At 45.7% G+C, this 25,768-nt stretch overlaps 2 protein-coding genes and 1 long non-coding RNA gene across 3 annotated transcripts; 1 reads left to right on the top strand and 2 right to left on the bottom strand.

Moving 5' to 3' along the window:
* Positions 1-404: 404 nt before the first annotated feature.
* LOC117208555 (zinc finger CCCH domain-containing protein 13) lies at positions 405-18,913 on the bottom strand. Its single transcript, XM_033449777.1, has 8 exons — positions 18,624-18,913; positions 10,486-10,532; positions 8,150-8,292; positions 6,858-7,076; positions 3,584-4,278; positions 3,306-3,505; positions 3,032-3,197; positions 405-2,818 (listed from the first exon to the last, which is right to left on the bottom strand). Exons 2-8 carry the CDS (start codon positions 10,520-10,522, stop codon positions 1,198-1,200), a joined length of 3,081 nt encoding a protein of 1,026 aa, XP_033305668.1. The 5' UTR covers positions 10,523-10,532; positions 18,624-18,913; the 3' UTR covers positions 405-1,197.
* LOC117208569 lies at positions 6,982-18,668 on the top strand. The gene is made up of 4 exons (XR_004487729.1): positions 6,982-7,123; positions 7,200-7,649; positions 18,305-18,452; positions 18,537-18,668. It is a non-coding gene; the product is annotated as an uncharacterized LOC117208569 (long non-coding RNA).
* Positions 18,914-21,428: 2,515 nt separating the features above from the next.
* On the bottom strand, positions 21,429-24,746 carry LOC117208564 (U-scoloptoxin(01)-Cw1a-like). The gene is made up of 5 exons (XM_033449790.1): positions 24,220-24,746; positions 23,967-24,038; positions 22,130-22,252; positions 21,952-22,053; positions 21,429-21,876 (listed from the first exon to the last, which is right to left on the bottom strand). The coding sequence occupies exons 2-5, from the start codon at positions 24,036-24,038 to the stop codon at positions 21,799-21,801; spliced, it is 375 nt and encodes a 124-aa protein (XP_033305681.1). The 5' UTR covers positions 24,220-24,746; the 3' UTR covers positions 21,429-21,798.
* Positions 24,747-25,768: the final 1,022 nt, after the last annotated feature.

Below are 25,768 nucleotides of genomic sequence, written 5' to 3'. Positions count from 1 at the left end.
TATCTTTTTAAAATTAGTTAAAAAATTTTTTTTAAATTAGTAAGAACTACAGTTAATATAAAATAGTAACATTTATATATGCGCACTGTCGGTCGATTTAATAATTAATTTTAATAGTCGCGTCGTTATATGCAGTGTTCGAGGTTAATCAATCTGAATATTTTTATAGCAAACGTCAACTAGAAGAAGCAAGAAAGAAGAAAGGAGCTTGACCGCGCAGAGAGGAGTGCAGACGTTGAAGAAAGAAGAAAATTCAGTTCGCAATAAAGTTCATGTTGGGATACGAATTAGATTCATACGTTTTGTCACTCTTTAATATATTAATATTTTAAATATAGACGTTGAAGAGGGAAGGAAATTCGGGCCGCAACGAAGTTCATGTTGGGATACGAATTAGATTTATACGTTTTGTCACTCTTTAATATCGTACGTCAAGACTGGTATAATTTACATTACATTAAAGATAGAATGCATACTCGAGAAAACTTACTTGCTACTATTGTCGAAAAGAAAATCGAGACGACGAATGTGCTTTCGTAGAAAACTGTTTACACGCGTATCATCGCACTGGGAGTAATAATTTAATTCGAAGGAATAGTGAATAATCGTGCGCATATTTACAAGATTAGCCGAAAGTAGAAACCGTTGTAATTTACATCTTCGATCAGAGATTTATACTGTGACAGTTAATAAAATAAAAATAGTTGAACAGCTAATAAGTTAAGCTAGTTAATAAGTGGCTAATATTTAAAATATAGTTTTTGAAAAACTACTACAGGGAAGAATGAATTTAACGTCGTCGATACTAATGCTAAAAGCTATTTTGGACAGTGATAGTTTTTCGATCATTCGGTCGAATAAAAGGTCATTAATTTCTGGATTCGTGATGATTTGCTTTAACTGTGCTCGATATTTGCTCGCCTCTCTGCGTAGTAGTTTGATTATTCGGATATTCGTTCTCTACTTTCAAGATCTAATACACGAAAACCATCCGCTTTCCTATCCCCTCCTATGAAAGACATCGAAAAGTTTGACCACACGACCAAGGGTCTAATAAATTCCTTTATTCTGAAAGGAAGTTAGCTTCTGCAAAAGATTGTTCCTTGAAACGTTCGATCGACGAAACGTGCCCGAATCGACCGATTTTCTAACGTTCCAAAGCTTTCTGTCAAGATTTCTTCGTCGTTAGTATTTGTTTCAGTAGCCGGTGTAATCGTGCCATGATCCTCTTTGCGGCCTATATTGCGCTCCACCGATCTGAATCGTTTCGGGCGTTCTGTAATATACGGTTCTCAGTCTGTCGTTGTTGCTAACTGCTGGCAAAAATTGAGAATTAGAAACGAATGGTTTCTGCTGCTGTTGATTCACGGGCCTGGAAACTTTGTAATTATTCTCGGATGATTGTAGAACCGCGTCTCTTCCTAGTTGTCGGTGAAGAGGTAGAACGAATCCACTGGGCAAGTTTGCCTCCTGATTCAGCGTAGGCGTTAATGCGTCGTTCAAAGTGACGTCGTACTCGCTTTCCGGGATATCCTGCAAACGATGCGTCACCTCGTTCAGCCTTTGTTTCACTCTGTAACTCTGAGGTCCTGTTGGTTGCTCCTCAGCTTCGTCGTTTTTAAAGGTAGACCCGTAAACGTTTGAGTTTTCGGTTACGGTTAATCGGCCCTTGTTACGGAACGAACCCGAGATCTGCACGTTTCCTTCGTTACTCTGCTGATTGGAATATTCCTCGGTGGGCCATTTGGCTAGTCCTCCAAAGTTCTGTTCATTTTCTATTTGTTCCTGCTTGGATGTCCGAACAAACGCATCGCTTATAGTCTTTTGTTGTTCTTCTTCCCTTTGTCTCTCAGTCGGCCTTCTAATCGCAGGTCTCGCTATAGATGTATCATATTCGTCGTTATATCCATGCTGACTCTCTGTTTGAACGTTCCTGTACGTATCGTGATTTTCGTTCTCCTCTTGTTGCGTTTTAGGCTCTTGATTAGATTCCTCGAGATTGTCCTGCGTTGCCTCATGCACGTAATAATTTTTTCCTCTCTCCTGAACGTTTGTCCTTTCAGTCGGTCTGTCCTCTTCCTTCTTAGACGTGGTAGCTTTCACACCGACCGGAGACAAACCTCTTGGATTAGGGTTCCCGCCTCTAGATGGTAAGAAGGGTCGTTTAACGATGCGAACCGTGGTTCTTGGTGGTGGAGCGGGTGGATCTTCCGGTTCGTCGTAATAATCTTGCGAGTATTCCTCCAACGACGCGGTATGATAATGGCCACGATCACGCTTTTCGTCCTGATCTCGTTCTTGGTAATCCGACTGCTGATTCGTTCGATACGATTCTCCATCCTCGATCGGCGTTCGCGTTGTTTGAGTCTGCGCAGATTTTGCTTGTTTTTCGGCAAAAGCTTGTCTATCGTTCGTGGGTTCTTTCGAAATTGATTCTGCTTTATGAACGAGCTGTTCGGGCAAACACGTGGTAGTCGTCGTAGTGGTAGTGGTCCTTTCCGTGCGATCGTAACCATTGCCTCTTCTGGCCGAGTCTGTAGTTTCTTGTAAATCCTTGGATCTTGAACCCGTCCTAGAACGATCTGGCTCGCGTTCTTTATCTTGAGGTCGATGCGGTCTTTCTGGCTTGTCCGTGTCTTGCATTCTTCCTCGATCACGATCCGGTGGTCTCTCCGCGTTACGATCCTTTCCACGATCGAGGGATCGATCCCTTCCACGTTCTACACCCCGATCCCTATCTCGATCGTAGTAGCGATCTCTCGAGCGATCCGAGTGTTTTCTCGATCGCAGGTCGTCTTCGTCGTCCCGATATCGAGTTCTGAAATTAGAAATTTTCTTAATTTTCTTTAACCCGAAGTAACTGTATCTTTTATATGAATGTACGTTCGATGATGTTGCTGTGTTAGGCACGTATGTTACTTCGCGCATTACGCATGTTACGGTATCGTTAGATAATGTGTTGCGATCGATTAGTTACGACAGACGAATATACAGATAATTGTATCAGTGTTGTGTACGTACGTTACCTTACCTATAGGGTCGGCCCCTATCCCTTTCTATGGTGTCATAGAAGTCTCGATCCCTGTCTCTATAAGCTGGTCTCCTTCTCAGTGGTCTTCGAACCGGCCTCACATCTTCTAACTCGTCTTCGTAATAGTCCTCGTCTGCGACGTCCACCGGTCTTCTTCGAGGTTCTTCTGCAAAGAGCGTGGATTGCGCGCGTTTAAAATCTTGTATCCTATTTAATCTAAATTAATCGACATATACGACGAATCGTTTAAGCATCGTCGGCACAAGAAATTTACCGGTCGATTGAACAGCTGTAGCTTTGTACGCGTATCTGTCCTGTTCGGAAAGCGGCACGGGTCTTCGAATTTTCGGAGGAGTTCTCGGTCTTGCGTAGACCGATGTTGCAGGTGCTGCAGGCTTTACCAAGCCATCCGAGTTTCCAGTCGCGCCTGAAGGCGGAGAACCAGCTTCTTTATCGTCGTAATCGTCTCTATACCTACGAAAGAATTTGCTTAATTCGTCGTCGAACTATCAAACGGTAAAACATTCGCATTTTTGTTCAAGAAGGAATTACCTTTTATCGGAGTACCGACGATCGTCGGTGTCTCTAAGCCTCGACTCGGTTCGTCGATCGTCCAATTCCGTGTCGTCGAGTTCTCTAGACGCGGACCTTGATCCTTGATCGGGATCTCTAGATCTGACTCTTGTATCTTCCTCGAGAGGATCTCTCGCCCTAGTAGGGTCTCTTCTGTTGTTTCTAGGCGGATACCGATCCCTGGCGCTCGCGTCACGATCTCTGTCGTCCCTGGGGATTCCTTCCCGAGACCTTGGAACGTCTCTGTCTCGGAAGTCACGATCCCGATCTCTGAAGTCACGATCTCTGTCTCTTCTGTACTTTCGGTCGTCGTAGTCGTAGTCGTCTCTGCTGTAGCCACGTGGACGACTATAATCGTCGTCGTAATATTCTTCGTCGTAGTAATCGTACGCTGGCCGTCTTCTGAAGGGTCTTCTTCTTCTTGGAAGATCTCTGTCCCTCGGTAACTGACGTCCTGCGGCGGCTGTTACCGGTGCCACGGTAGTTGTCGTCGACGTGGATGTTGTGGACGTTGTAGTGGCCTTGTAAAGGGCATCGTTCCTGTGCCAGTATTTCTTCGAATTGGCGCAGTCGACTTCGGAGACGAAGTGACAGATGAAGGTCTTTTGGTCGAACGCCGTGAAATTCGCGCACAGGAAGTCGTATCTCGTTCCGAAAAGGCAGTGGTGGTACACCTTGAAAAAGAAGAAACGCGAATTATCGGATTTACCATGAAAACAAACAGATCACGATGAAATTACAGATATGTCGAAATCAAAAATGAAGAAGCTTTGAAAGTTCGGAATTCGTGAAAGTAGGAGCGCTTTTTTTTCTTCTTCAAGGAGTATCTATCTCGTCGGGAACATTTTGATCACTTTTTTTTTTAGGAAACGATCTTCGACACTGGTAACATACTTTTCACCGAACACGGACGCTCGTCGTTGCTAGAAGGTATCGTAGCTTTCACACCGTGACTACGTGTGCTCGAGTAATTACCACAAGCGCGTCTGGTGGTGTTACACATATAGGCGGCTTGTCTCTGTAAAAGTATCTACGACCGTCTGGTCGGATTATCTAAAGGTATTATCTAGAATCATTCAGAGCACGTCCAGGTTGCTTCGTACAACAACTTCTTCGTTCGACTTTGTTTCTTCGACACGCTGTCTCGTTCATTTTTTCACCGTCTTGAACGACGGACGGGGATCCTCGTCTACTTCCTTCGTTGGCCAATCGTTATTCCCCAATTTTTTCTCGTTTATCCCAATTTTTGATCGAATCTTTTCGCGTGCGCGCTCGCTAGTCTCCAACAGCCTGTAGTTTCTCTATGCTTTGGTAATTTTATTGGAAAGTCAGAGTCCCCTGTTCTAAATTGCAGGAAGTAACTCGTTGCGTATCTGCATGACAAGAACGCGCTCGGTTTAAAATTACTCGAAACTCTGCTGTTGTTTCCAAGCATCTCGAACCGGGTTAGTCGAGCGATTTCGCGATGATGGATCGCCATTATTGCTCAACTTGCAGCTGCTAAATGTCAAACGTACGGCCAACTCGATCGCGAACGGTTATCGGAGAAGCACGATCGCCCGAAAAGTATCGTAAAACCATTTTAGCGATAATAAGTTGGATGAAGCGAAACACGCGTCTAATCGTGTAACGTTCTATCAGATCGATCCGCTTTGCTTCGGAAGAATTTTTCTTTTACTTGTTTCTGTATGATATCCTGTTTTGCCTCGGCATCGTTGCTTCACGGAGGGCTGAGCGAGGCGAATCTGCGAACATTTGCATGACAATAGGCCCATTCGTTCGGTAGCTGGGGCTAAACAATCGATAAGGAACGTCGGAAAGGGGTACTTTGCAATCGCTTTCACAATCGCAAGATCGCCGCGCGTGAATCTCGAAACGGTCAGGGACGGGAAGTGTATCGGACCGCGAAAGTCTCCTCTCTTCTTCGTGTTTTTTCCGCCACAACCTCGTCTTTCTCGCTTTTCCAACCAGCATTCTCCTACGCGTATTACGTCGAGGTGTAAAATTTGCGTTTTCTTTTCAAGTACTAAATCGTCCGCTAAATTCGTTTCGTTTATTTCTCGATTATTTAGAAACTCGCAGTTTCGGTTCCGTTGCTTTGAACGTAAATGGACGATCGATTTTAGAATGCTCGAAACGTTTGACGATTTTCGAATCGATCAGTTCTTTGTTCTATTCGATATCGGATCACGAATTTTCTTTTCTCTATTTGCCATAAGGTTGATCGTTTTGTTTTGTGTTCATAAAACATATTACGAAAAGGATAGACTTGCGTCGTGGCAGGAACTAGTTAGACCTGATGGATAAGAAGGATGGTTCTCGCCATCAAAATGTGATCTCTTTCGTTCGCGGTCGGTGCTCGTCCCGTCGATAGAAACGGGAAAACCGCAGTCACGGACCGTTGACGTTTGTTCATTGCGCGAGTGGACGATACACCTTGTCAGAAAATCTTTCCCGGGCATTCATCCAGATGACACTGACTTTCCTTTTCACTAGAGCGATCACGATACCCACTTTTACTCTTGCAATGGACGCGATCGGTCCCACGTTTCACGATCGTTTCGCGATTACGGACTGATTTCCGCAAGAACGCTACGCACGGTGTTTCTCGATACTTGCATACGTTTCATCGTACACATTGTGTTTTTTCTCATAGCGTCCCTCCTGATAAAGAATACTCTGGTATTCGTCAAGTAAATAAGCGAGAGTGGGCAAAGATTTAAAGCGACTCGGAAAGGTATTTGGACATCTGCCTGGAAAATGTTTGCGAACATGTTACGCGTCACACGTAACTTTTTAAAATTTTATTACTACGATGTATTACGTATTAGTAAGTGTACGTTACATGGTTGATGAAATTTCGACATTTCGAAATAGTTGAGAAGCAGCAGGCGTTCTTCCACACGCGGATTAACTTGTCCTCGATCTTACAGTTTTATGCGCGACTTCCCCGTTGTAGGAATCTTCGCGTTACTTTTAAGAAGGTCTCCGAGAAACGAGAAACGATAAACGACAAAGTTCGCTCAATTATGCAAAATGATCGTGAACGTAAAATAACGGAGAGAATAAGCGAACGGTCGAGCGCTCGTTCCCCTTTGGAATCTTCGAGGCATCTTCGAGTCGACGGTGTATATCCTTCAAGATGTTCACTTTATTTACAGAAAGAGAAAGTCCACCAATTTTCATCGCCAAGAATAGCTAAGCGATTGATACCGCGTCAAGCAGAATAATTACGAAGAGTCATAGTTCTCACCTGGCATTTGTGAGGCACGCTTGCGTAAAAGCCATCGTGAAGACCATCGCATTTAAAGTCGATGTCCTCCGGTATGCTGTTGTAAAACGGATAATCGCTGAGATTGTAGCCGTTCAGTTCACGAGGCAGATTTGGGTCCCAGATGTAATCGATCTGCGGGATTCCTGTGAGGACGTGTCCAGTCGTCGCGTTCGTTTCGCTGGCCACCGTTGTGATCGTCTGAAGAAAATCACGAACAGCATTCTCGATCAGTTACATTACCACTCGTAAGTATCTGGACACGTTGATCGATTTGTAATAACAAAACGTGCGTATCATTAAGATTTACTATTTTTTTCCTAGAGTCAACGTATATACGTATATCATAGTATATTAAAATCAAATACACAATTCGATCAAGTGTCAATTGATTTTAAATACTATTGTCAAAATCACGATATCGCTATTGATTTGGAAGAATCTTCTTTGTCGTGTCTACGTATAGCCTGACGGTCGAACGAGCTGAGAATAAGCAACTGGTTGAGTAACAAGATTGTCCTTTTTCACGTCAGGCGCCTACAGATACAAATTTTCTAAGGATTTCCGAGTCTTTTTATTTGTAATTTTCAAACATTGCCATTCTGTCGAAAGTTAAGCAAGCGTCCGCACGTTTGCGAGCGTAGTAGCGCGTATCTAGCCTGTGAGACGGTAGTTATCTAATGCATCGTAGTTCTACCGTGGCTCTTGGTAACGGTCAGTGATGTGCTCGCGATGCTACTTTCGATGATGTCACGATGCCGTTTCTATGTGAAGGTAAACTTGTCTTTGAACGCGCCCCAACGGTGCTTTAGATAGACGTTAATTAATTTAATATGAATGTGGCGTAATCGAGAGATCTAAACCGGTGGATTGTCGTAAATTACAACGATTTGGGAGAAACGCTCGTAAAGAGACGTATCGTGTAGACGATGCTACCGGTGTCGCGATCTTTCGCTCTATGCATCTTCGTTTCGTTGCATCAAGTACACTGGCATGTATAATTGGAAAATAGAAACAGACGCGTGGTTTGTCGTGACTCGAGCATCATCAACGCGATTTGCATCATCGACGATAAACGATCTGCCCGTTCTATTCCTGCAGCGGTAAATCGAGGCGCAACACGACAGGATCGCGCTACAACCACGCTTCGCATTATAAATTCAGTGCTCGGAGCTACGCGAGCAACGTCTAGATTCGATCAGATACGCCAAAAAAAGTTGAGCGCAATTATATCTGTATGTCTGCGATTAGAATGTTACTTCGTTAGGACGTACCTCCGTATCTTCGTTTTCATTCTCGCGGACGTGGCTGTCTTCGGTGGTGCTGCTTGTGGTCGTCGACGTGGAAGTTGTCGCGATCTTGAATTTCGGCCTGGTAGGCTTTCGTTCGGCTGAAACTGCGTTGGTCAACAGAATTCCTGAAATTGTGAAAAAAATATTCGATATTGGTCGTTAAGACGAAATATTATCCGAAACTTCGTAGTTGATCTTTCCCCTTCGGTTTTCCCGTATTGCGGTAAACGTTGTCGATCGAAACGTGACTATTAAAAGCAACGGGACAGGTTTGATCGCTGGAACGTGCTGGAATGGGACACCGGTTAGACACATGGTAAATAATCAAAGGCCGATACGCATTCACGGATTGCATAAGTCACGAAGAAGCGTCGGCGTTGCGAAACCTGCGCATGAGAAGAGCAGCGAGAGCTCGGTTTTAAGTGTTGCAATTTTCGCCGCGCAGGTGAATGCGTTCGGTTGGGCAATTGTTTTCAAGCAGATCAAGGCTGTCTATCGATCGTTTCTTTCGTGGGTGACTTTCGTTGATTTACGAGCAGATTGTACGATACGATACGTCTAATCATTTTATTTTAGTCGGACCGAGCGTTCAAGGATAAACCTTTGCCGTGTCTCTTATTTTTTTCTCGCTACCATAACGATATCCCGTTAATGAACTTGAATTATCGCAAAATCTTCGCGCACCAACTACGTCTAATTAAATCAAACCGGTTCAAGGTCGGCGGATTGGCGACAACCTTTCGAACCAGACAGGATAACTCGTCGTCCCGTGGAAAAAAACGCGATACTTTCGCCGATACTCTCTTTGCAAGGGGTGTCCGATAGCGAAGCGGATCGGACGGGTACGATCGACGTGGGTGTGAGGGTCTCCTTACGATCCTTTTCGGAGAGTGAACGTCCTCGATGTTGAAAAACACGTCGTCCGGCAGCGGTTGTGCACCTTCGTAACGGGATCGTGGTTTTCCAAGCTGGAATCGATAACAACGAGCAACCGGCGACGTTGCATAAAAATGAATTATGGGAACGTGCTCGCATTCCGTTTGTGAGAAACGCTGGCGCGGGCACACCCCTGCTGGAAATGTAACGGCGAAACATTTTCGTGACGAAACAGACTGCCGTAGCTGCGGTCTAAACAAATTGCTTCGTTCCGATTCTATCGTATCGCCAACTAACGATTGTCTTTTCGATTCCCGCTCGAATGGGAATGTCATGGCATTCTCGTTAAAAAAAGGGCGCGACGATACTAATTTCTTTCGCTCATTTTCCATCCAATCGCGTCATTTAATTCTCACGTTACGTTACGTTAACGAAGTTTCTTACGTTTGAAGATAAGATAGGAGAATCGAAGTAAGAAGTTAATCGCAACTTTTCCACGATCACGCGCGATACATCGATGGTGGAACCGAGATTATTCGAAAGATCGGCGACGTAAACTAGTCTGAGAATGGTAAACATTCGTGCAAAACTATGGCTGAAAATTTTTGCGATCCCGAGGAATCGAGACGCGAGCGTGGGGTACACCGTATCGTTCGGTAGCTTTCAAACAAGTTTTCGAAGGCCTCGGCTGGCTGTCGCTCGATACGAGAAACGAATAGTCGTCGAACAAGTGAAAATGTCAGAAACCGCGTTAAGTGTACACACGATCGTTTAACAATGTCTCGTTGGACGATTGCTTGTACGTCCAAAGGATTGTGTCGGCTAGCGACGAAAGCTGCTTGCTCGAAATTTTGTAATACGTTCGTCTCGTTTTTCCGATGCCTCGATCGATAGAGAATTTCGGAGCTCGTCGGTTCGCACTGCACGTCGCGATAGGACAAAGGAAGCGGACTTGTTGATATGCACAACAGGTTTCTCTTTTCCTTTGTGGATTCTTTCTGTGAAGTTCTTTCGCGCGTCACACGTACGCGGTTTATCTGTGTCGTGAATACGAATCGTAGCATCTTCTTTTTCAAAATAAGTTGACAGATTCGATCGTCCTACCGTATCAAACTCTATGAAGCGAACTCGATTCGTACCGAAGGATGAATATACGTACGTGGGACGCCGGTGTGAACGAACCTTGAATAACATGGATGCTAAACTCTCGGATGGAAGGTCGACCGCTGTCTTCGGCATTCCTCTCCGGATATGGAGAGTCCAAAAATACTAAGCTCCGTCACATCGCAACCATCGCTAACTGCGCTTTTGCTTCCATCGAAATACGATCGAGAATTTAAACCACCCCGGAGATATTGCGTATATCGTGTGCGTTATGTTTTAAATGGCACAGGGAGATCATTGTGTCTGCAGCGAGTCTTGGAAGCGTATGTTTTACTTACCATACAGAGCGAGCAGAAGCCACCTTTTCTCCCGCATGTTGGCGCTACTGTAACAGGCAGAAATATTTCTAATTAATTCGATGCAAGAATTTCGTAAGAGCGTTTCGGCATTGACGCAATATCGTAGCTACGATCGTATTAAAAATTGACACGGAGGTGGACGTGGATTGCCAAAGTTCGATATCGAGTTGTATAAAGCATAATCGGGACGTAGTTCTGGCGTCGACCGTAGACCGGTACAGGCACTTGAGCATATGGGAACGGTTAGGAACTTTCTCTGTGCTGTCACCACTGCTAACCATATAATGCAAGGATAATGTAGGTGTTATATAAATGCACGATCACGTAATACCGGGTGTGACTTTGTCGTCACTGCTGCGCATGCTACTTCTGTTAATTACTAGAACAAAGAGAACTTCACTCTTAGGGTACCCGGTATATCTCCTCCTCTACTTCACGGATGAAACTTTTTCGAAACACCTACTCGGCCTTCTACGAGCAAATAGCGAAGAGAATTCGCATAGATGGCAACGATTTTACAGAAATATATTTCGATAAATCTAGCGGACGATATTCGAAGATTCAGCTTTCGATGTATTCAGAGCAGATTCTCTCAATTTCGAAACGGAAACTGGTGAAAGTAGTTTGGAGATAAGATTGGCTTTCGTGATAGCTTTTGACTACGTAATTCGGTATTTTTTACCTTTCCCCGATTAAAGAGACGATTTACGATATAGATCTTCCGCCTTTGAAACGAATTATGTCGTATTTACATTCGCAAGGATTAACATCCGACAGCGCTTAATTCGTCTTTATCGATTTTTGCTTTTCCAACTATGGAAATTTCTGCTTAAGGCGAACGGATCGAAAACCGTAACGTAAGCCATTGAAAGTTACGTTTACGGATCTCTCTGTTCGGTATAGGATTCGATGATCGGAATTTTCTAGTCTTGCCTCGGTTTTGGATAAAAAATGTAGAGCATTCGGGTTAATCGCGGCATATTTTCGAATTAATTAAGCGCTCTATCGCGCTCCAGTTCGCAGACGGATCGTTATCGTTTGTGTAAAAGCGGCAGGAAAAAGCAGAAGGATGGCTGCGTTCCTCTCGGAGATAGAGAATCGCCGCGTTGTTCGGTTACACAAGTTTCGTTGTTGCTTTCTTTGCTCGTGTCACGACGAACCGTTGTGCGAGTTCTCAGGCCTGCTGGGAAATTTAGTCGCGTTGTTCGTCCCGTTCGGGAGAAGCCACGATTACGCGATCGTGTTTCTACGCTATTTCTAAAATGGCTAGAAAATCAAGCCGAAATGAATTCTCTCGCCATTCGACTCGCTTGCAGAATCGCGTAGACACTTCGAAACGCCCCCCGGCTATTTCAGGATAATGCAAATACGTTTCCTCCAACGGACAAACCGAGGATTCCTCTTTATCGAGTTGTGCGCGGAACGCGACACTCGTAACGTTACCTTACGGTAAATTACGTTATATTACAACACACGTAACGGTCATCTCGCGACCGCTAAAGGTCGCCGGAAGTTATGGCTAGCACGACCAGTTGTCCGACCCACTTCGTTTCTTAAATACCTTACGATACCCAGTGCTTTCGAATATCCTCCGAGGCGTTCTCCGGAAATGAAATTCTAAGCGAATCTCGCTCTTAGAGCTCGAACAATTCCGTCGTACACGAGGAATTCGTAAAAATTTTATTGGCAGGGATATATTTTCCATTCTATATGCAGGAGCAATTATTATCGTACGTATTTGGAACGTGGTTGCCTCCGTTGTTTCTTCCTTCGAGACATTCGCGATTTTTCAGATAAACCATCGACACAAGGCGTGGTTAGAAAACCCGATAGCCTTCAAAAGTCGTACAGGTTGGTGCAGCAAGCTTTCATTTCCTCGTGCTTGGAGCAACTGCTATCGACGTTGCGTTATCGTACATTGTTACGGAAAGGTTGTACGTTGGACAGTGGCAATAACGACGAAGCGACGAAGGAAAACAGTCATCGAACGACTGTGTTCCGCGTCCATTCGTACGAGTTTCCGCATTTTTTCAAACATTTATCCCGCGTCAGGTGCTTTAGCAACTCGAGCGTTTCTCTCGATCGTGCGCTCTCAATTGTAAAAACAATTACTTAAAAGCAGAACGTGAGAATTGACTTCTCTCTAGTTTCGTTTCGTTGTTCCTACCGTTATACATATATATCGCAATCGTATACGGAGTAAAGGTAGCTCACGTTCACCGGAAACTCGAATCACGGATCATTGTGCAGTGGAAAAAGCTGTTAGAAGCCAGCCGGCCGCTTATCGATACGCTGCGAATAGATTTAGCTCGTCGCGATCAAACGTTCCATGAAAAGGTTTTTGCGGTGAGGTCATACGCTTTCTCGTCGATTTTCCCGTAATCGGCACTTGGATTATCGTTGAGTAATCTTATCGATCTGAGCGCGCGCTCGATTCGAGATCGGTCGTCTAACGCGACCGATCGGGCGAGGTCAAGGCACAGAGCAATTAAGTTCGATCCTGAAAAAGGAAGGTAACGCGATATTTTCCCAGTCGTTGGATCAGGGATATGGGATACGACGCAGGCGAATTGAAACGGGGGAACAGGCGCGTTTCACACGACCGCTAGCTGCCACTTTTATCCGTGTTTCATGCTCATTGGACTACGGATTACTGCGTCGTGGGTAGAAAGTGTCCCGTCGAGACGAGTACCGGTATAATGTACATTCCATATAGACGTGCACGCGGTCTTCTCCAACGCCGTAACTCGTTAGACACTTGTTGCATTTGCGGTGCACGGCACATAATTACGTACAGTAGATAGAGAGGACTGTGGTCAGACCCGGCGCGATATCAGGCGCAGACTCCGTCTCGTTCTTCTCGTTCGTCGCTTTCAATTAAAATCACGGTTTACAGTTATTGGTAGACGCGATCGTAGGATAACGAGACAGACCACGAACGTCGGTTTCTTTCGCATCGTTAATAATCCTCCACGTCGTTTAGGAAATGGATTGCTATTTCGTATGTAGAAAGTATTGGATTGTGCAGGCGAACGAGTATGCCACTGACGTCGATACTTGCCCGAAGAATATGGAACGAGACTATATCGCGATCGCTTTTATTCGCCTGGTAGCTCGGACAGCTGTTGTCGTAACAGAGAGGAATTAGGATAACGCGGATCTACCTTGAAAAGCTAGGCCTTGAAAGCATGGAAATATATTTCAATGTATCTTACTCGCTCACAGAGACATGAAAATCGAGCATCGTTGCTGCGAAGGTGCGCTTTAATGCTGACTGGTTTTTCGTGTCAAGGTGCCAGAATTATCCGGATTGGTCGCGTGCGAGTAAAACTGACAAAAGCTGATACGCGACACGCCTGCTTCACGCCATAAGACAACGAACATTCGATCGAACGAGAGGAGGAAACAGCTGCCTCGACTACGAAAAATTGCGCTTGTTAGAGTTTCAAAGACCCTATCGTTCGTTTGCGATCGAACGTTCTCATACCGGGCCTTCGCTTAGAATGGTATAGTCCTCGATTTTTCGTACAATCGTATCGTACTTATTAGTTCTACTTATTACAATTCTTGGTAACGCTGTTCTCTCGTATAAATACCGGCCCGGAGTATCGTTCGGCAAATATAATCGATCTCGCGTTCGCTAAAAGCGGTCAACTTACGTAACGCGGCATCCATTCATCGGTGGTAATCGTTGATTAAGGAGCGCGTTTATCATCGTCGCGGTGATCACTAGATTCGTGAGTTTTCCGGTCGAGTTCGTTCAACCAGGAATCGAGGATGCGAGGTTTGATTTTTAATTGACAAAATCGAAACGTTTTGTGGAACGACGATCCGTGAGAGGCGGTGACTACGTTGCTCTTGCCGCGGAGAGAACCGGCTTTGGGATAAACGATTTCACTCTCCACCGTGAATAAAATTTATTCGACCGTAAACTGCTATTTGCCACGTTTTATCGACACATTGTGTAAGCCTGCCGCGACAAATAAACCGGCGTTACAGCCCCAGAACGCTAACGGTGCGAGGCTTCTGCTCGCGGAGTCGTACCGCTTTTTTCTTGCTTCGGCGTTAGTTGGACGGTAAAAGGCAAAAACGAGCCACGAGTTAGCGAAATTAACGATATTAATGATAAGGAAAGTGGTAATAAAAGAAGACGTACGCTTTCCATTTGTTTTCGCGGCCTGCAGCCATATTACGCTTATCGGCGGTCGTTCCACGATCCAGAATCCGATTTCGCCATCGTTTCGGAGAAAATTTTGTAACTGGGAATCGACGTGATTCCGAAACCGCAGGAAAGTGATTGCACGGAAAGAAACATTGCCGGAATCGGAAATTGGACTTGTCTTCTCATCCTCCTCTTTCTCCTACGAATTTCTTTCTCGCGAGAGAAAGAGACTCGCGTGTATAATTAGCGCAATTAACGTGTCGTGAAGCCGTTACGCCTCTTTTCTAGTCTTTTTCAGCCACAGCAACGATAGCGCGCTGAGAGAGCATAACGAGCCCGATACTGAATCGTACAACGGACGTTTTACGATTGCTTCCTACCGCTTCTTAAATTATACCCGCGTCTAGAAATTACACCGCCATCGAAATGGTGAATACTCGAACCATCGAATGGCACGAGATCACAGAAGAGCGTGCGATTGATTAGTCGAATTATTATGAAAAGCCAGGCATAGAAAGGACGAATGCTACCAAAGAAACTAGAACTAATGTTTGCAACGCAATTTACTTAATTCGCCGCTTTATCTTTCGAGTCTTTTTCCAGAAAGTCGCACGATCGTCTCTGCTTGAATGGAAGTTTCACGATCACCGGTTTGTGGTCTGTCTCTCGGTTTCACAGCCGCTGTTCGCATTACTACTTCAAAGTATCGTTCACGAAGACAGATCGTGTATATCGAATTGATCGGTGCAGATCGCGCGGGCATCATCGAAAGTAGATATCGCGCAATATTTACGCGTGCCTCGTAGAACAGTCTGACACACTTTGTTTCGTTTCGAAAGCGATGGTCAAATTTCGCTTTGTCCCAAGGCGACAAATATCAGCCAAAATCGTCTTTCCCTCGTCTCTGTTCCCGATACTCGATAGACGACTCAACTCTCCTTTCCCTACAGTCGTTAAGAGTTTCACGTTACAATTGCCGAGAACATTTTCGAAATCGAGAGGAAAGATCGACTCACCAAAGAAAAAAAAATAGTTGCAAAAATCATTCGCACGCTCGTGCAAGACCAGCAGCATCACGAGACCACCGCGGGATACTTTTTATAATACTATTTATTGTTAATAGCACATTATCGGGTACGGGCGACGACGGTTCTCGTTAGCCGTACACGTGATATTCATTTTCGAGAGAATTCTTTGCGAATGGAATTGTCGACCGGCCCGTTGCGATCGACGCATTTAAAAGATATCGCGCCTGATGAAACTTTCGTCACTGTCCAATCACGCGTGCATGCGTGAAAAATGTTTCGCACCACGTGTACATGTAAGTCGTCGTGTTCAACGTTTCACGTTCGCGATTCTGTTTGGAACCTGATCGGGACGCGGTGTACTTTGGGGAAAGAATTGGCTCGATTTTCGTGGCGAATCGACCCGGCCATTAAGCCTATTCCGGCTGTTCGATTACGACCAAGTAGCTCGTTTATTTTTCCGACAGCGTATAGCGGGAGAAAGCAGACCGCGGCTGGACGACGCGCGTTCTCGTGTCGTAACGCGGCGTTCGTTCGAGCTCGCGCGCTCTCGATATTGTTTATCGAAAAAGACTCGGTAAAATATCGGTCGACGTGTCAAGCGTAAGCTCGCGAAAGCGCTCGCTGATTACGCAACAGCCAGCCATAGTCGTCGGCGGTTTATGCGCGATCGAGCTGCGATTTCCAACCTATAATTATTGGAACGAGCCTATTTCTTAGTTTCAGAGGGAAGCAAGCGTTCATTCTCCACGCTACTTTCCTCGCTTTCCTCGCATCCGCTCGATCCTGTCAGATTCCCAGAGCTTTCACGTTTTGCTCCTTTACGAGCGGTTTCTCCGTATCTCGATATACGTTTATGCAAGTTGCTTCGTTTGACATCTCATCGACTGATCGACGATCAATAAGATCGCAGAGCGGCTTAGTTTCCGGCCGCGGAACGCTTCCAGACGTTTAAGTTTCCGCGGAGACTCGAAACAGTGATTTCGTGGTGTGGCGAGTAATTAGGCCGGCTAGGCGTGTCGCGAGTCTAACGGGCTCCTCGCGAAATAAATTCACTTTCAAGCGTGTGTAGAATCGGCCACGGAATCCGCCGATCGAAAGTGAACGTGGACGCGTTAGAATGCAATGAGGAGGAAGGAGAGAACGAAAGGGAGACACCGAAGGAAAGAGAAACAGAGAGAGAGAGAGAGAGAGAGAGAGCGGTTGGTCGAGGCACTGTCGAGGTTACGGAAAACCACGAGATTAATCGACAAAGTAGCCGATACGCCGTGAACGGCGGTTCGTTCATTTCCATAGACCGTTGAAAAAAATCGCAGCTAGAATTAGCCGGCGTGTAACTTGATTAACGATTAAAATTACGCCCGCTTGTTTATCGCCGTGATGTTGTAAGACGCGTAACTCGCGGAGAACGTTACGCTACACGCCATATTCTGGTGCAAAATGGAAGTGTACTAATGTTGTATTTCACGATATATATCGTTCGAACGAATCAGACAGAAAATGGAACTGATCGCGAGTCAGAGCGTTCGAATTTCCCAAGCAATCTCCATTATCCTCGACTTTTTTTCCTTCGATGGATTGAAATCGCGGAAATGTATAAACGAAAGAGCGTGGAAATATTCCATTTCCTAGAGGTCAACGAGAACCCTTTTTACAATATATAAAAAAAAAATACATACTTCAATCGTAGTTATGGCGATGCGTGCGTACATTCGCGTGAGTGCGTTCTTAACACGTGTACCGAGTCTGAATATATTTCCTCGAACGATAGCAGTATGTTGGTGCTCGTTGATGCACCGATCCTCGAGCAGAATAGAAATCCGCGGTTTCATTCGAAACTTATTCGAAACGCACGAAAATACCGAGTTATGAAAATTACAGACTGAAAAACGCTGGAAACAAAAATACGACCGACTCGAAGCAAACGTATCGGCGGTGTTTTTTTCTCCTTTCACCTTATTAAACAACCTCGAGGGAGATGGTGAGCGTAGGAGTCGCGTTCTTTTTTTTCACGAAAGAAAAAAAGGAATGGAAAGTCGGGCGGACGGTAAATTCGACGATAGAACCAGTTCGCTTTCGTTGTCATCCGAAGATGTAAAAACGTTTCGGCGAAAGAGGGAGAGGATGGGATGGTCAGCGAAAGTCCTGGCGCCTTTATTTTACTCCTGAAGCTCTCGCGCTCTGCCCGATCGTCCTTTCACGATTTCAAACGTACCGTATCGTTTGTCTCGATTTGATCGATCGACCATGCTTCTCTCGCTGTCTCTCGTAAGATGTCGTGAAATATCGAGTCGATGGATGCCGGGGATGGCGAAACCGACGAAAGACTATTTTCACGCCAACGCGCCGTACAGTTTTCTCTCCTTACGAAAATTTGACCAGGGTATTGCGTGGCCGATCTTTTCTTTCGACTATATCGGGCGAGAAGTTGGTTCAAGTAGTTTCTTTAGCCGCGAGGTACGGTTCGAGTCGTCTGGAACGCTCACGTGGACGGATTGTCGCAAGAAAATGCTGACATTCTGGCCGCGGGCAGAAGCCGACGACTCGTACCGTTTGTAAATAAAACACTGTGATTACCGCTGCTTAAGTAATCCGAATTTAATTTGCCTAGCTCGTCTGGATTCGGTGGAGAAAAGAAGCCAACGTTCGCGAGTACGAACAGCGAAGCGATTGCCACTACTTTCGCCACGTTAATCTCGTAAACTCTCCTATTCTAACAGCGAGAATAATCCGAGAAAAACCTCGATTTCCATCTAAAGGTATTTCCATTGTGGCTCTCTTTTCTTCGAACGACCAATCTGTTTGCCCGGAATAATCGATCGCTCTTATTCAAACTTTTGCAGATTTTCGATCGAGAAACTTGCCGTTTCTAGAAAGCGTGCCACGTTCTTAGAGATAGAAGTTGCTTTGGACAAAAGAAATGCACAGACCTGTCTCTCGGCTCCGTCGATTATTCCTTAATCCCTCATGAAAGCACCGTGCTCACATCGAGGCGCACTCCAAGTATACTTGTCACACCTGTACACCGCGCGACTACTTCTCTGCCAGCGAACGATCTCGAGAAAGCACTGTGTTCGGCAGGGCACGCTCGGCAACTCGAACCCGTTCTGAACGGGGGTGGATCGATGCTCAAATTTTCGGGGGGAATCACCCGGGGAAACACCGCGTTTGCTGGTTGAGGGCAAGACCGCGTCCGGTCCGGCCAGAAGACTGCGCGATGGAAGTGGAAAAGTGAGCAGCAGGAGCGTTGTGCTCCGGCCAGCGTCGTCTGGTCGAGCTTTCTACGACGGAGGATAAGGTCGAAGAGAGAGAGAAGGGGGCTGGACGTACATAGGCGCCTTGGCTGGCCTCGCATTGGCGTAGCTCTGTCAAAAAACGGTCCCCACCGAGCGAAAGGTTCGCGAGGAGCACCTGCGTCGCCACCTGATAGTCAGCGTCGACACAACTCGAACAGAACCAATGCTATTTACCGTCGAACCTTTCAAACTTGACTCTTGAGCGACGCGTTAGAAGGCCATCCATTTCTATGGACATTGCATCTTGCTTTTACCGCACGGTCTGTTTTTTACTCTTCGTCCTCTTCTTTGGAGCGCGTCCAAACAAAGGACCCCAAGGTATATCTCGAGCGGAGTTGCAAAGGTCTCGTGGCGCCTTCAGGGGATTCCGACTCGCGCATCCTTGTGATCTTTCGTGAGTAACCCGAGCCAGCTACGTAGCAAACTCCTCGTAATTGTAATTTTTCGAAAGATCGAAGGAACGAAGTGAAAGTGGAACGTCGTCTCCGCCGACGAAGGACACGGAGGAGGACAAATTCGTGGAACCGGCGAGTACATCGCGCCTCTAGAATTCTATTAATCGATAACGATCGCTTTCTCGGCCGACGACAACACGCCTAACTCTTTGGAAATAGGAAGTTTGGTTTCCCGCGAGGCTCGCACTGTGATTCTTTCGCAATCGAACGCCGTTAGACGCGAAAAAGCGATCGACTCTCCGAGCGAGCCGACTGGCTTTTCGATAAATCACCTTCAGGGTCAGGCATCGAGCGAATAGAGTTATAGCTACTCGAAGAAAGTATTCTAACCAGCTTCCACTCCTTCGACTAGTCCTTTCTAACTTTAAGGGAATACCAGTGCAATTGACGCGCGCGTACGTGCCGACCATTTTTGGATTCGTTCGAAGAAGAAATCCTGTTAATAAATGTTAACCTTCGATGAAAACTGCGATGACCGTTCAGCTGCGATTTATTCTTGATTCGGCTTCGTTGGCAGGATCGTAAAACAGGATCGTATCGCGATAATCGGAACTCACCCGTGCCCATGAGATGGATCGTTCCATCAAAGTTCACTGCTTTCTCTAAGGACGACAACTCCTTTCTTTCTCGAGATTCAAGGCCTCGATCTCCCTTGTCTTACGTTCTTTTCCTCGAGATAAGGTCGCGTCATTTCGTCGGCCATATTATAGTCGTTGGGTTCGTAAAACTCGACGAAGATTTACATTGTCGGCCACAAGTGTCAGGACACGTGTCGATATTTACAAATCCAATGCCATTCTTTGTTCATATTTTCTAGTTACGTCGCTATAAATCTATTGTACCGTCATATATAATATAAAGGTTATAAAAAGTACTTGCATATCATCGTAATTGCGGTGTTTGAACGTTTGATAGAGATACAAGGGTACGTATAAATACTTTTCGCAGCTACCGTATCGCGAGTTTGTGTCCCGATACTTGTTGCCTGCTAATAGAACAGTTCGTTCAATCCAGATCGATATCGTAGATATGACGAATGCCGATGATCTTGATCACTGTCCGAAGCATGACTTGCCACGACACGCCTGTTGATCTTTGAAAGGGGATCGTCAAGAATTTGAGGACGAGGCGTCGGGTACGCCCGTGATATTTGCGCTCGCGATTCGCTCGAGGAGGAACGTCTCGATGCGTGTTTTTTACGCGCCCAGAATTTTAACTCGCTCGCCGCTCGAAAGTTCCGCACGCAAATTCCTCGTAATCCTGCGCGACGCTTCGATCTTCTAGAGATGTCACGGCATCGTCCCGATGTCGAACGGTGTCGTAATTACGCGCAACGAGCTGGCTACGATACGATTCATGTATTTTTCATTTGATTCGTGTGGTCAACGGCGCATAATCGCAATAACGGTGTTCGACGATGACTTTGGCCTTGACACTCTAAAAACTTGTTCGACAGGTGGAAGTTAGGAGGATTTCGTAAGTGACCACGTCAAATCTCTATTCGTTTACGTAATGTCCGAGGCATCGATTGAAATTCCTCGCGGTAATTACACGTTGTTCGATCGGAAGAAAAACGAGCCGGCGCGGCGAGGCTTCCGCGCGATTTGGTCGAAGATACGATCGGCATTTCTTTCTAATCGATCTCGAAAGATACGCGAGGGAAGAAGGAGGGGAAGAAAACTCGCGACGCAGCGTGCATGTAAAACGTAAACGGAAAAGCGTAGCGCGGATGGCCAGCGTTTGACAGGAAAAAGGTAGGGAAAGAGCTGGTCGTTCGCGTCGATCACTCGCTCGCTTTCTATTGTTCGATCATGCCAAGAAATCGTTCGATGCGATTTCGAGTTTTGCGATGCACGATCGCGCGTTCTTTCCTCCTCTCCCCGGGATTCTTCTCTCTTAACATAGTTTTACGATAAAAAGACACGATGACCGGTACGATTAAAGCGCGACCAAGGCACGGTCACGTTCAACACGTAGCAAAAAGTTAATGCATCTGTTGTTCTTTATTGAAGAATCGAATCTGTTATAAGGCGGTTAGAACTATTCGGATGGTTTGTGGGAAGATACAGAGATTTTTCATTGTTCTATGGAAGTGATCAGCACCTGCGATGAAATTCTATCTAGCTAAAAGTTCGATCAGCCTGTAGCGATCGATCGTCGTCGTGCGATTTAGCGTCCGAGAATATTACAGCGTTCTGTTCACGCGTTTCTCTGCCGGCAAGCTAGGAACTCACAACTCGTTGGACGGAATCTCGCTTCTATTGAAATACTCTCTTGTCTCGAAGAAACTGTACACGGAAATATACTCTTTGTTAACACGCGTTTAAATGTTCACAGATTTTACAATCAGAGCGTTAGATCTTGTTCCCGTTCACATCTCTGTACAGGTCGTCGTTGATACCGTACAATCTCGGCGAGTCGTTGCAATCAACCTACGATAAAGAAAAAGTTTTAAGCAGACCTCGAACAGAAATGACGAAGATCGATGTACATGGAGAATGCGGTACCTTGAACCACCAATCGCAGACACGGGCCGATTGGCTGAAAACTGTGCCGTTTGGACAGAGGAAGCTGAACTGGCGCCCATTTGGCAAACACCAATGCCAGACCTAATAAAAAATTTCAAAATCGCGTTCATCCTTCTGTGTTTCGATCAGACGGCACGAGTTAACGGCGTAAACTTGCCTGACATCTAGCTTCAGGATCGGCATAGTAACCAGGTAACTTGCCCCCGCAGGTAAACGTAAGGCCGAAAGGTACCGAGTCGTAGATCGGATAATCCACGCCAGGTGTATAGCCGTCTACTTGCTGAAACGTCAGTAGAGATTGATAGGCGAGATGTTTGAAACTGTCGCATCTCGATTAACGTTAATCGTACAGGGACGCGCATACGGTGCAAGCCTGTTGCAACTCGTAACGCGATAACGAAGATTTCAGGGAGTATGCGTGCAACGTATACGTAGAATATGCAGGGTAATCGAATTACGGCTTACGTATTTCAATTCAAATAAGTTGCGCGAATTACATCTTGATTTCTCTTGGAACAAAGACAATTAGCCGAGAAGGCGCAACTATGAAAAGCGTTATTTACATTGCAATTCCCTTGGGACTGTGACGAAACGTCACCGACAGCTTTCATCATCTATCATTGCTCACAATGGAATGTGGACCGAACGAGGATGCACGCTATAAGTTGCGCTTCCTTTCGTAGCGCAATTGTTATGCACGATGCATCGAGCGCTTGTTAGGTCGTTAACAAAAATTTCTATCCAACCGTTGGATCGCGCAACGAAGATAAAATGCGAAAGGGGTTAAGGAAAAGGCATAGGGTTAATGATCCAAGCAGCCTTTAAACAACGTTCAAATCGCGGCGGATCGCAGGGGAATCTGGTTGCGCGATCTTTTTCGCAATTGGCTATCGGTCAAAACGAGAAGAAAAAAAGAGGCTGTTGCGACACAACGTCGGATCGAGCCAGTCCAGTGCGTGTACGTGCCGATGTTTGACCGGAAGTCGGGTTACATTGTTCCCCGCAAGCGGATGCGCATCTCCGTGCCTTTGTACTCGATCTCCCGTCCACTAACACGCGCGCAACCGCAAGACACTGCCTCCACCCTTTCGACGTGACGGGTGATTTCGACGCCTGGCAAGAAAACACGGCCGTAATCCATGGCGCGGTTACCGCCAGCGAAACTAGGGTAGGTCAGGGTTCTGCTCGACGATCGTCGAACCTTCCCTCGCGAAAAAAGACGTATCGTAAAATTTTAAAGACGATTTGACCGCAAAAGCTGAATGTCGAAGAATTCTGCGTTACATAATGGCACAATGGCTGGATGGTTTCTTCAAAGGATGAAGAAAGAATTTCTGGAATCGCGTACCGTGAATGTTAACGCGATAACGATCGGCGGATTAATTAATCATTTTCAGTTTTCTGGCCGGTGGCTCGACGGCATTGAAAATTCGGTCCCCTTGCGTTTCGATCCGCGTTCACGGCCATCGTTTCCGGTGAAAATGAATATACTTGCGGCTCGGTAGTCGCACGATCGGCCATCGATAAACGCGCGAATAAAAGTGCCGTCGATGAACACGCGTAGATCCGCGCTCGAATCACACGGTTTCGTAATTCCGGAATGCCGGATGGTTTTGCCAGGACCCATCTCTGGCGTTGCGCAATCTTATTCGAACGTAACAGACCTGGAAGACGTGGAAATTTTAACGCACGTTTCTGAACCACTTTGTCCAAGGAAGCGCGCGAGAAAACGCGCTCGCGCAACACGACTTAATTAATGAATTACTTCATGCCGCCACTTGGCGAAGATGACGCGAGAAGATACCGTCCTCCCTCTGTCATTGTTGCACGTGAGAAAGTACGGTGAATATAATAATTTCGCACTTTAATTCAGCGCTGCTTTCGTAAAGGTATTGCGTGCACGATACTCCCTGCTGAATATACATATATAATATGCAATTCGAACTACGAATCGAACGGTTTTAGAGGGAAACGCGGCGAATCGTGTCACTTACCGCCATCGCTTGGTACAGCAAAACAGCGCCGAATAGGAGCAGCGCGCACAAAACTTGGTACCGCGAAATCATCTAAAAAATCGGATGAAATCGTCGATTAATAAATTTGAAATAATCGGATGGAAGATCGATTAATTTCATCCAAGTTCTACTCGTTTCCTCGAATTCGAGTATTCTTCTTGATTGTATGTTTTAGAAGACCGGGCATCGAAGCTTTCCAAGTTGTTGGAAGCGGAGGGAAATAAAATCTTACCGTTTCGTAAAAGATCCAATCACCTTAATCCGCAGTGTCCTTCCACGTGGTGTTCATTTATCTTAGGATGAGTTTCGATTTCGGATCTTGGCACAATGCACTCACCGGTCCCGATCCGCTGGACCTCCGCCTGCAAGTTCGGTCTCCACGGTGTTACGGGCAAAGTTTCTTTCTCGAAGGATGCTACCACGAAGTGGTGGTATATATATGGCTTTAGAGATCGAGCAGAAACAAGGGGGGGTTCTTGAGAGCCCCTCTTTTCCGGGGCTCCCACACCGGACGAACGGAGAAAGAGAAGATCCCAAGGAGGTAGGGGAGGGATTCGTTTCTACGATGCCGCAGATTCTTCTCTTACGCAATCCGTCTCGTGTTCTTACACCCGTGAAAACAGTCGTAAAGATCATACTCGAGTCAGGGTTGCAACTTCTTTTTCGCGTTTCAGCCATATCTTTCGACGTCTTCGTCGAAAGGGGTTGAAAAGAGGAAATAGGTAAGAACGCGAGTCGATCAGCGATCTTTCGTTCATCAGCCATGAGAGCACGATCGATCCAGCGTTGTCGTTATTTTTGTACCTCGAACACAAAGTGGACGTTGCTCCACGTTTACGCAACGTCTGTGCTTCTACAACCGTGAAAACACGATCTTGTTACAAGGACCAAGGGAAGAACCTGCCGGTTCCTTCGAAATTTCGTTATGTTACTCCCAGACAGTTTTCTCGTGGAATGTTTTCCTCTACCATATCCGATACTTTTCACCGATTCGGTGCGATTGTATAATGTTAATTTCATTGTATGCGTTTTCGCATTTTCGCGGGGAAGATGCTCTAGATTATTTCACCGATCCCATCGATCTGATAGCTAGGTTTTTTGTTTTCGTGGGATTCTCTGCAGAATGGAAAATCCTCGTCACGTGTACCAGTGCCGAAATCACTCGGTCTTATCTCGCACCGTGTATCCAAGGTTTAATCACGCTGCCTTCCTCCTGTGTATTACACCCGAAGAAGTTTGTTTTTTAAGCTCTTAAGAAATTTGTCGATTCGAACGATGACAGAACACGATTGGATCGAGAATGACTTAGTGGGAAACATGCAGGTTAATATCTGTCACTGACCATCCCGCGACTTATCGAATTAAAGTATCCGGCCAAGTTACTTGTCATATCGATTTTCCGTTTTTTCTCAACATCCTCCGATAAGGCTAGATACAAGAATTCTTCCATTTCATTTTTTCTGCTACGAAGGAAGATTTCCCAATAAAATTGCAAGTACGCGTTCGTTACCATTTATCAAGTACAGGAGGTTGCAATCAAGTGAGAAAAAAAGAAAAAAAAAAAAGAGAAAAATATATATATCTCTCAAGGAAATAGGAAGCTCCAAAGTACTTCCTTTCTTCCGATCGAGATACCTCGAGGTACGACGTAGCTAAACAGGCGGAAAATAGAAATCTCGCACGATCAAATCGTTCATTTGCATGCCGTAGTCTGTTCCATCCTCTTCTCGGTAGCCCCTTAATTTTCGAGGCGCGTTCAGTGCCAATTAGCGGCGCATAAT

The sequence above is a fragment of the Bombus bifarius genome, unplaced genomic scaffold, assembly GCF_011952205.1.
Source record: "Bombus bifarius isolate JDL3187 unplaced genomic scaffold, Bbif_JDL3187 scf7180000007966, whole genome shotgun sequence".
Lineage (NCBI taxonomy): Eukaryota > Metazoa > Arthropoda > Insecta > Hymenoptera > Apidae > Bombus > Bombus bifarius.
Note: the sequence above shows the minus strand (reverse complement) of the source record. Positions and strands in the feature narration are given on the sequence as shown.

What these genes read in the sequence shown, in the direction of transcription:
- LOC117208555 (XM_033449777.1), bottom strand. Translation starts at nt 10,522, where the DNA reads ATGCGGGAGAAAAGGTGGCTTCTGCTCGCTCTGTATG. An exon ending in GCTTCTGCTCGCTCTGTATG is followed by an intron (nt 8,293 to 10,485) that starts GTAAGTAAAACA and finishes TCACAATTTCAG; the next exon opens with GAATTCTGTTGACCAACGCA. An exon ending in GATAGGGGCCGACCCTATAG is followed by an intron (nt 2,819 to 3,031) that starts GTAAGGTAACGT and finishes TTCTAATTTCAG; the next exon opens with AACTCGATATCGGGACGACG.
- LOC117208564 (XM_033449790.1), bottom strand. Translation starts at nt 24,038, where the DNA reads ATGATTTCGCGGTACCAAGTTTTGTGCGCGCTGCTCCTATTCGGCGCT. An exon ending in ATCCTGAAGCTAGATGTCAG is followed by an intron (nt 22,054 to 22,129) that starts GCAAGTTTACGC and finishes ATTTTTTATTAG; the next exon opens with GTCTGGCATTGGTGTTTGCC. An exon ending in TCTGCGATTGGTGGTTCAAG is followed by an intron (nt 21,877 to 21,951) that starts GTACCGCATTCT and finishes TCTTTATCGTAG; the next exon opens with GTTGATTGCAACGACTCGCC.